Below are 14,558 nucleotides of genomic sequence, written 5' to 3' on the forward strand. Positions count from 1 at the left end.
TATATAGTAGATGCTTTTTTGTGCACAAAAGGGATCTTTTACGGACCTAAGGGTTGATCTTCGGGACGTTTTTATTGCCTACCTACTACCCTTTTAATCAATGGTGGGATTCAAATATTTTGTAATGGAAAATGGGTATATGGCACCTAAACTTGATAGGTTGACCCACTTCACTACAATAAATACTTGTTGAAATGTTTATTGCGGGTGATAACATATGAGTCTCATGAGGTCGTTGTCTGCTTTTCTCGTCCACAGATGTAATTGTTCACCTTGACGGCTTATTGTCTGATGACTAACTTCAATTAGCAGTGATCAATATTACAATGACTTGTTTTCCACTGCTATATTATAGGACCAAAGTACTTGTTACCTTGTAAAGATGACAACAAAGTTGTCTATCTTAACACTGAACTTGTTCAGATAGAATTCAACAATGGTTACATAGGAATGAAAACCGTATATACTGATTGTATTAAAGTTTCTTTGAATAACTCCAATTAGACAAAACATCAGCACAGCAACAGCATAAAGACGTCCATGTTATAGGGTTGATCGTAGTAGAATAAATGCTTTGAACAGCTGTGCATAACTCACGCAAGATAGGCAGGCGCGATATTTATGTCACGACTTAAAACGGAAAACAGAAAGTTATCGGTACGCAATGTAATCTATCATTGACGTCATGTTTCGTAAAGCAGACATCTGAAAATAAGAAATCAAAATTCTATTCGATTTGTATATTATAATATCCCTTTATTATCACAGGCCTATACATACACTTGTTAACAACCGTTTCTTGGAGGTCATTAAAATTCCAAGAACCGGTTCGCACGAACCGGTGCGAACCGGCTGAATCCCACCACTGCTTTTAATGCATAAAATAGTAGGATAGGCAGGTTAGCCGTGTGGGGATTATGTAGAAATTAATTATATATTTTTGGCATTGCATAAAGTTTTGATTTTTCTCCAGTTTAGATAATGTGATGTTTGCAAAAGCTTCGTATTCATGCTAAGCTCTTATTCAAACAAATTGTATTTCTAACTGACATATTGGACGCAGAGATAAGCATTTCAAGTAGCGTTGTTTTCACGGCGTAAAGTTTGAGTGTACTTGAAAACGTTCAGATAACGCGTGTAATATATGCGACATGTGGTTTCATGGTAGCAGTGTAATAATAGAACATGGCGTTAGCTGATTGGCTGACGTGTATGATATAAAACGTTAAGCTTGGTTCAAATCGTTATGCTGGATGTTCTGGCCGGCGAGGCTCTGCAAGGGCTTGTCCCTTCAGGACTTGCTAGTACTCTCTCTCTCTTCTCAGAGTGATTTCCCTTGTTCTGTAAAATTGAAGTTATTACTGAATTATTAAGAAAGTGGGATCATGGTGTAAATATTGCTAATTCGATACAACTGATTCGGACAATATAACAACTAAATTTTATGAAGTTGGTGTTGATTTAAGAAGCAATATAGAGACAGTAAACAACGGAGTCAAAGACAATCATAGGAGTCAGACAATAAAACTGAAAGACTGGGTTTGGCTTAGGCCATCCCAAAACCATTACCACATTACCACACCCCAAATCCCATAAATGGTAACCCCGTCTTTCTTCTGCAAACGAAGAAGAACACATGCACTTCTGAAAGATTCGATTATAAAAGGTGAAAATTGGAGTCAGATTAGGATCGAGAGACAAAACTGCATTCAACCGTCTGTTAGCGAGAAAATTGCGGCAGACATTTCAAAAATTCTCGACGTAACCAGTTGAAAGAAATCTCGCTAACGAACAATGACTATCATGCTACTGGCCTTATGGATTACGCTGATGACGACCCTAGCCAACACTAGCCAAAGCCAGCAACCAACACAGACCAGCGTCAAGCATCGCTCAAAAGAAAAATGGAAGAAAAATCATCAAGAAGAACGAAGTTATCAATCTGTTGTGGACACTTCTACATTTGATTCTGCACCCGATTAATTCTTAGCCGGTAAAGTACATTACTCATTTCTGAATAAATCGTAGCATGTTATTGGTGTTATTAGATATTAGCTAGCGCACATATATCATGATTATTAATAACAAAAATATTAAATACGTTTCTTACTCTGATTTTACCTCATAAATTTATGTCCCCAAGGGCAACGCGCATATAAATTCATACTGTAGTTATATCTTATTTGTTCTGCGTAATCAACGCATCATAATCATAAACGAGAACTTAAATTTGAACTGTAAGTTAATGTATTCCTTATCCCCCTGTCGACTTCTATCTATACTTATTTTTCCATATCATGTTTTGTGGTAGATGATTTTTTATTTTATTTTATTTGCATGGACACAGGCTAACTAAGCCACATACTTATCAACGGTCACTTTCACCCATTGTCTACCTACAAAGCATTCTTTTAATCTCTTCTTACGCTAAGCACTTTTAGCTACGTTTTATATTAACCCACCTTTATTGCTTTCATAAATGACTTACATAAGTACAAGCGTTAACAAAAACGCCGTACGATTATTTTGCCTGTTTGTCATCATACCAGGTTGCAAACTGCTATCCTGTATAAGTCAGAATCTGTTGATTTGTAATTATCCCGTAATAACCTCGATTCACAAATTGGTACCGCATAACTTGCATACAACAAAATGCAAGCAGAAAACGAGTTGGGGCGAATCGCGATATTAAGCTTATTACTCAGACTGATCGAACTTTTATTTTCTTCTCCTGCATTATGCAAACCCTTTTAACCCTTACCCACCCTTGTACTTACATTATCTTGCTATGAAAATTCGGCAAACCAAACGCGTTGTCCGATATCATTTGTGACAAAATATTGAAATGCAATTAGTTATAATGGCAATCATTTCATTCAAACTGTTTGTATTAGGTTTTGTGTAAAATTACAATTACGATTCTTTTATGTTACTTTGGTTGTGGTAAAAGTATATAACAAAAAAATATCAAAATATTTAAAAACCCTTCTATATAACATAGTATTAGTGAAGAATGTTTACTGCTATTTTTTTCTTTTGCATATTCCATCTGTGTACGTTCGTTGACTGCATCACAATCCTGACTGGAGGGAAAACAAATTCTGCATTCAAATTGCAAGCTGCCAACAACAATCTTGCAAGATGCCAAAACCAACATTCCTACCTCGAAGCTTTTCTGAGTGGGGGGAATTATATTGTGGGGATTATGTAGAAATTAATTATATATTTTTGGCATTGCATAAAGTTTTGATTTTTCTCCAGTTTAGATAATGTGATGTTTGCAAAAGCTTCGTATTCATGCTAAGCTCTTATTCAAACAAATTGTATTTCTAACTGACATATTGGACGCAGAGATAAGCATTTCAAGTAGCGTTGTTTTCACGGCGTAAAGTTTGAGTGTACTTGAAAACGTTCAGATAACGCGTGTAATATATGCGACATGTGGTTTCATGGTAGCAGTGTAATAATAGAACATGGCGTTAGCTGATTGGCTGACGTGTATGATATAAAACGTTAAGCTTGGTTCAAATCGTTATGCTGGATGTTCTGGCCGGCGAGGCTCTGCAAGGGCTTGTCCCTTCAGGACTTGCTAGTACTCTCTCTCTCTTCTCAGAGTGATTTCCCTTGTTCTGTAAAATTGAAGTTATTACTGAATTATTAAGAAAGTGGGATCATGGTGTAAATATTGCTAATTCGATACAACTGATTCGGACAATATAACAACTAAATTTTATGAAGTTGGTGTTGATTTAAGAAGCAATATAGAGACAGTAAACAACGGAGTCAAAGACAATCATAGGAGTCAGACAATAAAACTGAAAGACTGGGTTTGGCTTAGGCCATCCCAAAACCATTACCACATTACCACACCCCAAATCCCATAGCCGCTTGAAGCTTTATCAAGTTAAGCACAAGCTTATTTCTCGAGCTAAAATTCTTTTGAAATTTTATTGATTTCAGTTCAAAATTGGATGAATTTTATCTCTTAAATTTTTTTTACATTTTTACCATAAAGGAACCTTTTTAAATGAAATTAGGGTGATGAAGAATCAGTCAGTTAGGGTCTATACAAAAATATATATGCAAATGATAGTATTTGTAATGAAATGGAGGTTTATCGTTCCTTTGCCTGTAAGAACGACCACTTCAATTACAATGTTTGTCTGTAGAATTGCTTAATGTCCTCGAAGTGAAATGAGTCTCAGGTCGTTGTTTCGCTTCTCTTAATCTTAGAATCAATTGTACACCTCGACAACTGTATAATCTGGTTATATTGAAGTTTCATTGAACGAATACATCAAGATAGAACACTGTGACAGCAACAGCACAAAGACATGTTGCGGCGTTGAACGTAGAAACCAAAAGAGACTGAATGAATCAAAATGCACGCACAGGGGAAGCAGTCGATTACGTCACGCAGTGTTATGCTTCACTGATTCCATAGATGAGAATTCTATGTAGTACACAATTTTATATTATATTAAGTGATATATTTATCACATAACCTCCCCCCAGAAAATCGCGTTAAAATGTAATTTTAAAGCAATTTTCTAATCATGATAGAAACAATTCTCGATAAGCAATAATTAAAACAATAGTGTTGATAACAAAAGTCAATATAACACGTTAAATGTAGATCACATGACAATAAACGTTGAAACATAGTTACAATACAATTCATATTGGCAATAGATTCGCAAAAAGGTGGGTACATGTTGTCCTTAAGTCAGAAAGCAAAATTAGTGTACAAAACAAAACAATGTCACGACTTTAAATAGAAAACAGAACACAGGATGTCATTTGACACGCAAAGCATTAGTTTGTTTGAGCAGATTCGCAAAATTAGGAAATCGTCAGCAAATTTTTCATCTCACGTTTCTTGATGCTGATTTCCGTAAACAAAACTCTATACATTATTTCTGCTGCATAGTTTAATCTCGTCTTATCATCACAAGACCATTTAATAATATTTCAGCATCTGGTTTTACCAGTATAGCTGTGTGAATATTTCACTTGGAAATACGCGTATTACAAAATATATATAAAATTAGTCAAATACGTTTTGTAATTGACATTCAACATAGTGTATCGGTGTTAGCCTTGGGATTTGTTTAACCTTCGAAAACAACCGCTATGTTTTAAAGCATAACAAAATAACACAAAGAAATATTTCTCCACGGCATGACTTAAACCGTTTAGAGAGTATGGCAACTAAGCCACCATCAATTAGACGTAGTCTGAACAATAACGCTATGTTATATACTATATAGAGAAAAAACAAACAAAAATCATTACTGAATGTCCAAATACCGATCAAGTTCCTTCACTGGCCTCCCACGACTAGTGGATGGGTCAGCGTGCTTTGTTCGTCGGTCATTGTTGTGTTCATAGTTGACTGAATTCAACAAGTCTTCGTTGAGCATTTGCATATGATGTAGATAAGACATATCTTCGAAACTTGTAGTCTGAGATCACTAGAATTCTCTCAACCTCAAATTTAACTGTTCATAGATTCCTCGATAAAAGAAAAGCGTAGTTCTCACCGAGCTCGTTGGCACCATAAACGTTGTAATGAAATGGAGGTTTATCGTTCCTTTGCCTGTAAGAACGACCACTTCAATTACAATGTTTGTCTGTAGAATTGCTTAATGTCCTCGAAGTGAAATGAGTCTCAGGTCGTTGTTTCGCTTCTCTTAATCTTAGAATCAATTGTACACCTCGACAACTGTATAATCTGGTTATATTGAAGTTTCATTGAACGAATACATCAAGATAGAACACTGTGACAGCAACAGCACAAAGACATGTTGCGGCGTTGAACGTAGAAACCAAAAGAGACTGAATGAATCAAAATGCACGCACAGGGGAAGCAGTCGATTACGTCACGCAGTGTTATGCTTCACTGATTCCATAGATGAGAATTCTATGTAGTACACAATTTTATATTATATTAAGTGATATATTTATCACATATTCACTAAAAATGTATCTGGCAACACTGCGAGTCATGCTGATTTTGCTGACATGTTTGTTTGCAGTTTTTAGCATTGCACATTTGTCGGCCAGCACAAATATTTGCAACAACTGTACTTTGACCTTTTGTTCACGTCTTCTGTGATGAAACTAGGCTTAGTCCATAGCTATAGCTATAGCCTAGCCTTCAGCAATCGTTCCTTCAAATCAGGTTACTTTGTAGTTCAGAACTTTCTGTGTTGATTTTTATGTTTTACTACTGTACTAACTTGTTGCAAGTATAATTGGCCTAGCCTATATGATTAATTTGACCATAAATAACACACTTCTATCATCCCTTGCATAATTGGAAAGACTATATAGTCTTTCAGCTTTGTATTTTTAGCCTAACTAAGTTAACTAACGTATAAACGTACGTACTCCTAGACCACAGAACACCAGATTGGAACTTTGTTTGGGTTCGAGAAGAAAGTTTATGTGCAAAGGCACGAATTTTAGTATGAAAGTATCTTCCCTGAAGACTGAATTCCTTACATTTTATACTTTAGGAATTACTAATTTCAGGATATATTTTGATGTTGACGAGTTTTGTACATGCTGCGTGAGTGTTTGTGTCATAGCCTACCCAACTGCAAAGTACGGAACTTTTCGATGAGAATTAGTGTATTGCACAGATGCAAATTTTGGGATGATGACTTTCATTTAGGACTCAATTTTTTGTTTATTTATTATAAATCGGTGTTCAAACAACTAGCTTTTCTTTGTTTTTTTTTCTTACAAATTGGCGTGAAGATAAAAAAGTTTGGCTTCCACGTTGATGAACCTCATATGTGCAGGTTCCACACTTTTCACTGTGGGTGCCATATTACCAATATACTTGGCTAATATTTCGACCACTTGCATTTAATTTTTAGGAATGGGCAGGTTAAGTGGAAAAGTCGCTGTTTTATCTGCTGCTGCTCAAGGTATTGGGCGGGCCTCAGCACTTGCATTTGCAAATGAAGGTGCATTGGTCTATGCGACTGATATCAATTATGAAAAATTGAAGGAAATTGAAAAACCTGGTTCTATCATTATTCACCAGCTGGATGTCACTAATAAGCAGAAAATAGAGGAGTTTGCTGCAACTATTCCAAAAGTAGACGTCCTCTTCAACGTTGCTGGGTATTTCATTTATTATTACTTAATAAAAGTATTCAATTAAAAGCTGAACTTAGTGTCTTTTTCAACTTATTTATTTGAGTCCCAAGTTTAGTTTCACTTTTGCAAAAGTTTGTTGCTAATTGCTGAATAAGTTCATGATGATTGAGTTTCCCTTTAAATACCGAGCTTCTTGTTGAAGTTGTCATAAATATATAAATCTGTTATCATAAGTATGAATATATGCTTCCTGCGCTATTTGTGTATTGTATATATCAGAAGATAACCAAACTAACTACGCATGGTTTATTTTAGTGTGATGTATTTTATGTCAATCTTATCTCAACATTATGTTTTGTTGATAGCATTATATGTTGGTTGTGTTACTGCAGATTTGTCCATCATGGAAGCTTGTTAGATTGCGATGAAAATGACTGGGACAGAACCATGACTATAAATGTCAAAAGCATGTACTTTATGTGTCATGCTTTTCTCCCGAAAATGATTGAAGCAGGAAAGGGAAGCATCATCAATATGTCATCAGTTTGCTCCTCGAGAATCGGTAAAATTACCCACAGAATCACTCCTGCTCTTTGTGGTTGTACTATAGTCGTTGCTTTTACTAATAACTTATCGTATAGTTGTTCGTTAAAGTTAATTGCATTACGTACCTATCTAGATTCTAGGGTGAAGGTAGGTTTGGAGTAATAAAATGATGCAATATATATGAATTAATTTTGTCAACATAAACCACATTTTCTGCCAGTTATTTAAGTGGAGCGTGCTCATTTGCTTGCAGGCGCAGTATTAAGATGTGCTTACGGGACATCGAAAGCAGCTGTTGTTGGCCTTACAAAGTCCATAGCTGCAGATTTCTCAAAACAAGGCATACGCTGCAATTGTGTCCAGCCTGGCACAATAGACACGCCTTCGTTGAACGACAGAATTAACAAAAATGCACAGATGGACCCCACTGATGTATGTCCGTTGTGCCTTCATAATACTTTAGAATACTGGACATAAGTATTTCATAGACTGTTTGCTCATGCACTGTTAATTGGGCAAGGATGTTTATAAAAATTTGTAACCCTTAATCTTTGTGTTTATTGGTTTCAGATTGTAAAGATTTTATTGTATTTTAGTTGTTGATGTTTGCGATTGTTTGTAATTTTCCTCAGGCACGAAAAATGTTTCAAGCGAGGACACCAGCCGGTAGATTTGGCACCGCTGAAGAAGTTGCCTCCATGGTTGTCTACTTGGCGAGTGACGAGGTGATAAATAATGAAATATTCGCAATATACTGCACAATTGGTTAATAAGAAAGCAATAGATGGAAATAATGTATACAACACAACTATACATGCTACATCAGAATTCCAAAAATTTGAGTTGAGTTGGAAATCAATATGGGTTTCTGTTTGGCTCTCAAGCCAAATCCAAACTCACTTGAAAGCGTCAAAAACATTGTTCAAAGAAACGTTAATGTCACTATGGCAGTTTACCGTTGTACAGAATTAAATGCCTTTTACAAATAGCTTCATGTTATAGAAACAACCTGTTGTTTTATGTTGCAGTCAGTTTTTGTCACTGGAGGAGAATACGTCATTGACGGTGGTTGGTCGCTGACATGAAGTCCTGTTCATTCCCTTCAAGATAAAATAAGATCATGTTTTTTCTACTAATCACATCAACTCTATATAAATTTGTAATTGATCGTAGAATAATTAGTATTATTAATTGATTTATGCAATGATTAAGTTGTTATTTCATGAAATTCTATGCTTCTTAATTAAAAAATGTGCCAATTTGCTTAATGTGCCATTATTTTCTGCTGCAATACTTAGCGTATCATTTCTTGCATTTTAATGTTCCTCTTTCACAATGAATGAGTGCAGTGTGATAAATTTGAACTTGAAACTGGAGAATGGTGAAAATGGTTGGATGACTATGACAGGTTTCTCATATTTGGGTCATGTTTAAAAACTTCATGTTAGACTGACTTGTGTTAATAAAGGGATATTATAGTATACAAATCGAATAGAATATAGAATTCTTATTTTCAGACGTCTGCTTTAGGAAACATGGCGTCAATGATAGATGACATTACGTACCGATAACTTTCTGTTTTCCGTTTAAAGTCGTGACATAAATATCGCGCTTGCCTATCTTGCGTGAGTTATGCACAGCTGTTCAATGCATTCATTCTACTAAGATCAACCCTATAACATGGACGTCTTTATGCTGTTGCTGTGCCGATGTTTTGTCTAATTGGAGTTATTCAAAGAAACTTCAATATAATCAGTATATACGGTTTTCATTCCTATGTAACCATTGTTGAATTCAATTTCAATAAGGTAACAAGTAGGGATGTGTTGCGAGGAAGATTATTCGGGTTCGTGCGAACCCGAATATCATGAAGGTCGACACGAACGAATCCCGAATCTATTTGCATTAGAACCAAGCAATTAAATTTCCTCCAAAAGTTGTCAAGTCTTGCTTCTAAAAGGACGTAATCGATAAACAAATCGCTTTCTTTCGAAAAATAGTGTTTAAAAAACGATTGAAAAAGCAAAATCGTTAGGAAAACGACCTTCATTGTAAGGACTGCTGACTCTAGTTTAGCATTGTCGGGAAGCTAGATCATCATTTTTTACGAAATTCAGTAAATTTATAAGTACTATTGTATTCGGGTTCGCCATTGTTGGTATTCGTGTTCGCTCGAATCTTCCATAAAGGCGATATTCGGCGAATCTATTCGGGTTTGGGTTCGTATCGGCCCATCCCTACTAACAAGGACTTTGGTCCTATAATATAGCAGTGGAAAACAAGTCATTATAATATTGATCACTGCTAATTGAAGCTAGTCATCAGACAATAAGCCGTCAAGGTGAACAATTAAATCTGTGGACGAGAAAAGCAGAAAACGACCTCATGCGACTCATATGTCATCATAGTATTAATTATCGCCTTTTTCGATTGAAAGTCCTCAATTTTAAATAACCGATTCATGGTGTGATGTCAGATTACGTTTAAATACTATCCATATAACCGTTTTTTGTTTCACAAACTTTGCGACATTGCCTACTTCTGTGCATACATGGATACGTGAAATCACTCCATCTATTCACATAAAATGTAACGTGCCTTTTGTCACTGTACCAAACCTAAAAGTTTTTAGTTCAAATCAAATATGATCAGCCTTAAATGTTTGTGTTTACTAAAATAGATGTGCGCCAGTCCAGTCTCCAGCCGAAAGTTAATGGAAAACACAGGTATGGTTGATTTTTATTTTATTTTTAATTAACTTTGCCCCAGCACGCCAATGTAATTTTGGCTTTAGCTAGGGAAATCCCCTTTTTTGGAATTTTTTTTTTATTGGGATTATGCAATAGGCTACAACTTTACCTTGTACACAACCACTGCAGTCGTAGGGATCAGTGTACTGCCGGCCTAAACTTTTCAGTTTATAGGCTTAAAATATAAATTGCATAGTGTGATAGAAATCAAACTCGAGTTTTTTTATATGTTCTATGTCTGCATTTATTTCAATGGCTGCTACTGGATTAACTAGAAGTACCCTAGGAAATTTGTCCGAAAAACTGTTTAAAATTTACAGCACGATTGGTAGTAAAAGATCAATTTTTCTATCTTCACGGTGCTTCAATGATAAAGAGCAAACACCCCCAAAGAAAGCTAAAACCCCTAAAGGAAAACTTGATGAAGATGGTACCGCATATAAAGGATCGAATGTTCTAGAACCATTTCCAAATAACATTAATCCAGCAACCGGAGAACGAGGTGGACCACGTGGTCCAGAACCAACAAGATACGGCGACTGGGAAAGAAAAGGAAGAGTCACTGATTTCTAAGCTTGTGATAGTTGTTGGCTGATTGCTTTATCAAACCTAAATTGAATTTTTTTGTATTTCGGTTGGTTATTGTATTTCTTGAATATATTTTGTTTCTTCATATATACAAGGAAAAGTTTTTTGTCACCACAGTGCGTCTATTTTGAAACTGCATAAAAAACAAACATAACATTGTTATACTTTGCATAACATTGTTATACTTTTCAAATGCACTGGTTTATTTTGCCATGCCCACTAAGCATATGCTGTTGTGTCCAGTCTGCCAGTATCTTGAGATAACACCCTTAAATCGACCGTCTAGTGCACTGTAAATTAAGATATTATTTTTACAGTTCTTCAAATTTTTTCCTGAAATCAATAATGTATTTTTGTTTCTCCACGTAGACATCACTGGAATCAATTAGTGAGGTAATTACTTTTTGCTGAAAATATCAGGTTATTTAACGATGAAAATTGCAACACCAATCTACAGTCATGTAGCAGACTATGAAAGTGTTTATGAACCTGCTGAGGATACTTTTCTCCTTCTTGATGCGTTAGAATCAGAAATTGGTTTTTTGAAGAAATTAAGGCAAGGAAACAGCTTGTTTGTTGTTTTTATCCATTTCTTTTGTATAATAATCACATGATTTTTTTCATACCAAGCTTTGCTGAGTGATGCTTGAGATGTTAACTTTTTATTGTTTAATTTCAGACCGTCTGTTGCGCTTGAGGTTGGATGTGGTTCTGGAGTTGTTTCCACGTTCCTTTTCAAAATTTTAGGAGCATCCACAACTTACTTGTAAGCAAAGTTTTAATTTGATACTGAATAAAATAATTCTGAACTAAATGGAAACTTTTGTAAACACTTGCAAAGTTTTCAATATTTCATTGCTGTTATTTCCCATATCAACAAGTTAGTCTGCTTCCTCTAGTTCAGTGCTCTTCAACCTTTTTTGGTTTTGTGAACCCTTAAAGTTGTTGTGACAAACTCATGCACCCTTTTTACTTAAAATGTATAAACTGAGGTATAAAGCAATATGAAAAATCATTATGCACGTCATCATGTCAATTAAACCGAGCGGAGCTGCCGATGTTTTACACACTGTCCACACCACAGTTTAACTTGCACAGGCCCAACGGAATACCATACCATGCCACATGCGACAGACAGACAACATGGATATAACAATTTGGTAAAATTTCCATTACGTAACACGCCGCAAGCCAACCGTGAAGACACCACTCAAATAAAGTGTCGCACAAGCAAAAAAACGAGAGAAGGCGGAAAAAATAGAATTGACTCTTGAAAGAATCAGAATCCGTTCTCTCTTTCGCGCAAGTGGAATAACTGACTTAAGTTTTTTTAAAGTATACATCTTTTTTCTAATATCCTGAAAGGCAAATAATAATGGTAATAAAAGTATCTGTTTAGTGTGACAAGTTTGTGATGCACCCTTGTATACCTTTTCGTATTGGTGCACCCCATGCATATTTTGGGGCACTGTGCACACCGGTTGAAGAGCACTGCTCTAGTTATCTTTATCTGCTTGGACAACTCACCCATCTTATGGTGGCATACTTGACAAAACATCAAGTAAGATTTTTTATCTAGATGCACCGACAAGAACTCAGAAGCGGCAGCGTGTTGTCATGTTACTGCTGATTTGAATCAAGCACCATTGAATATTGTAACCACAGACTTGGTAGTGCACATTTTCTCATCATTGTTATGCTGGGTTTATAGGATGTTATCTCACTTCTCTGCATCTGTTGTAGGTGACTGGGCTTTTACCTCGATTAGAAAATAGTTGTGACATTTTACTTTTCAATCCCCCATACGTTGTCACACCTTCAGATGAAATAAAAAAACCCGGGATTTCCCTGGCATGGGCGGGTGGAGTAAACGGGAGGGAAGTGATGGATCGATTTTTTCCACTGGTACCTAAACTCCTCACAGACAAGTATAGTGTTCATATTTATTGATCATTTTTTGTTGCTGTGCTTTTGCCAAAGGTGGCTGGTCAATATCCCATTTCAGCTCTAGCTTTGTCATCTACAGAGTTTAGGTTGATTTTCCTTCAAACTGAGTTTGGGTTAATTCAACTTTTAACTATAGTAACGTTTTTTGTGCTGCAGCCTCTTATGGTCATCGCTCTATAACCTAACGCACCTCTTCTAAAAATTTTGGTTCATATTTTGGTAATTTAAATACTAAACCAAAATTTATAATTCAACGGTTGAATGTTATGCGGTTGATTTTACGAATGAGCTTTTAAACATATCATTTTTCACGAAAAAAAATTAATTAAAAGATCTCATGAACCTCAAGAAAGAGGTTTGCAAATCCCAGATTATTGGGTTTATAATGTGATTAAGAAAACTTTTTTACTTTTTTTTCTTTTCTACAGAGGTGTTTTTTACCTTGTTGTTGTAAAAGAAAATAAACCAGATGAAATTTCCCGCCTTTTTCGTGAGATGTCTTTCAGTGCTTCTACTGTTAAGTCGAGGCGAAGTGGCCCAGAGTGTCTATCAATTATGAAGTTTCAGCGCTTGGTACGTAGAGCATAAAATTTTGCATTGTATGTTTAACCCAGAATTTATTATTTTGTAATTGCCTGGCAAACATCGTACGTAGCTCTACAAAAGTTTTAAAGATTTCATTTGGGAACTAAAATCACATTGTCGCCTCTACATCTAATATTACATGAGTGCATTCTGGCTATATCAGGTGTCAGAATATAGCATTGTCTTAAGGTGATTTAAAGTTTAAAAGTCACCAGTGTTTAAGCTGACTACAGGTAATATGTCCTTAACAAGGAAAATTCCTTGAAAACCATAACGATCATGTTACTGTATATAATCAGTGTTACTCTGATGAATTGATCTAAGTGGATATTGTCATGACACCAGAAGTTGAATTTTATGCTTAGTGGAGATTACAGCTTTAAATAAGTTTTTTGAGTTTACAAAATTACCTAGTGTGTTGAAAAAGGAATAGTAATTTTTGCTAAGACCTATAGACACAGTGAGAATGGCAGGTATAGCAGATGCGATTCGTCTTAGAGAGTTCACAAACGCCCACCCACAAATTACTGTGGATGATGTTGATAAAACAAAGTAAGAATTGTTAAACTCGCATAGAAATGTAAATCAATGCAAAAATATTTGGAGAAATGAAAAAACTTCTGATTCCAACTTCGTTAACAAGAAGGTGTACTTCGAAAACACGAAACCTTGTGAATAACCCGAGCTCTAACTGTTTCAGGGCACCAAGAGTGGGTCACACGGTTGAGGGGCTGTATGTCTGCCAGGTGGGACGTGTACACCCATCTGATCCCAAAAAGTCGTAAGTGCAAATAAAAAAACACCTACACTGTCACATCATATACCTGATAACAACTATAAGGTAACATATTCAATAAAATTTTGCTCAGAACAAAAAGGCCACCATATAACTTGACATATCCTGATATGTCGGAGGTTGAACCAGTCATAGTTGGGCCATGGAACAGATTTGAGACAACCTATAAGCTGCATTACCCAGCTGGACTTGGTAAGTGTTGTGTTGGTACTGATATAATATCAAATTCCTAA

At 35.7% G+C, this 14,558-nt stretch overlaps 2 protein-coding genes across 2 annotated transcripts; both read left to right on the forward strand.

Annotated features, from left to right (window-relative positions):
- Positions 1 to 6,828: 6,828 nt before the first annotated feature.
- LOC143466035 (dehydrogenase/reductase SDR family member 6-like) lies at positions 6,829 to 9,426 on the forward strand. Its single transcript, XM_076964610.1, has 5 exons — positions 6,829 to 7,137; positions 7,506 to 7,675; positions 7,913 to 8,091; positions 8,292 to 8,384; positions 8,688 to 9,426. Exons 1-5 carry the CDS (start codon positions 6,890 to 6,892, stop codon positions 8,742 to 8,744), a joined length of 747 nt encoding a protein of 248 aa, XP_076820725.1. The 5' UTR covers positions 6,829 to 6,889; the 3' UTR covers positions 8,745 to 9,426.
- A 1,551-nt stretch (positions 9,427 to 10,977) lies between these two features.
- LOC143464748 (methyltransferase HEMK2-like) lies at positions 10,978 to 14,310 on the forward strand. The gene is made up of 6 exons (XM_076962708.1): positions 10,978 to 11,553; positions 11,677 to 11,763; positions 12,577 to 12,667; positions 12,741 to 12,925; positions 13,373 to 13,517; positions 14,230 to 14,310. The coding sequence occupies exons 1-6, from the start codon at positions 11,429 to 11,431 to the stop codon at positions 14,254 to 14,256; spliced, it is 660 nt and encodes a 219-aa protein (XP_076818823.1). The 5' UTR covers positions 10,978 to 11,428; the 3' UTR covers positions 14,257 to 14,310.
- The last annotated feature ends 248 nt before the right edge of the window (positions 14,311 to 14,558 follow it).

This window comes from Clavelina lepadiformis, chromosome 7 (assembly GCF_947623445.1).
Source record: "Clavelina lepadiformis chromosome 7, kaClaLepa1.1, whole genome shotgun sequence".
NCBI lineage: Eukaryota > Metazoa > Chordata > Ascidiacea > Aplousobranchia > Clavelinidae > Clavelina > Clavelina lepadiformis.

Bases quoted from the DNA above. Each gene is read 5' to 3' on its own strand.
- LOC143466035 (XM_076964610.1), top strand. From the start codon at position 6,890: ATGGGCAGGTTAAGTGGAAAAGTCGCTGTTTTATCTGCTGCTGCTCAA. The intron at 7,138-7,505 runs GTATTTCATTTA...GTGTTACTGCAG, and splicing joins GTCCTCTTCAACGTTGCTGG to ATTTGTCCATCATGGAAGCT. The intron at 8,385-8,687 runs GTGATAAATAAT...TTTATGTTGCAG, and splicing joins TCTACTTGGCGAGTGACGAG to TCAGTTTTTGTCACTGGAGG.
- LOC143464748 (XM_076962708.1), top strand. From the start codon at position 11,429: ATGAAAATTGCAACACCAATCTACAGTCATGTAGCAGACTATGAAAGT. The intron at 11,764-12,576 runs GTAAGCAAAGTT...TTTTTTATCTAG, and splicing joins GGAGCATCCACAACTTACTT to ATGCACCGACAAGAACTCAG. The intron at 12,926-13,372 runs GTATAGTGTTCA...TCTTTTCTACAG, and splicing joins CCTAAACTCCTCACAGACAA to AGGTGTTTTTTACCTTGTTG.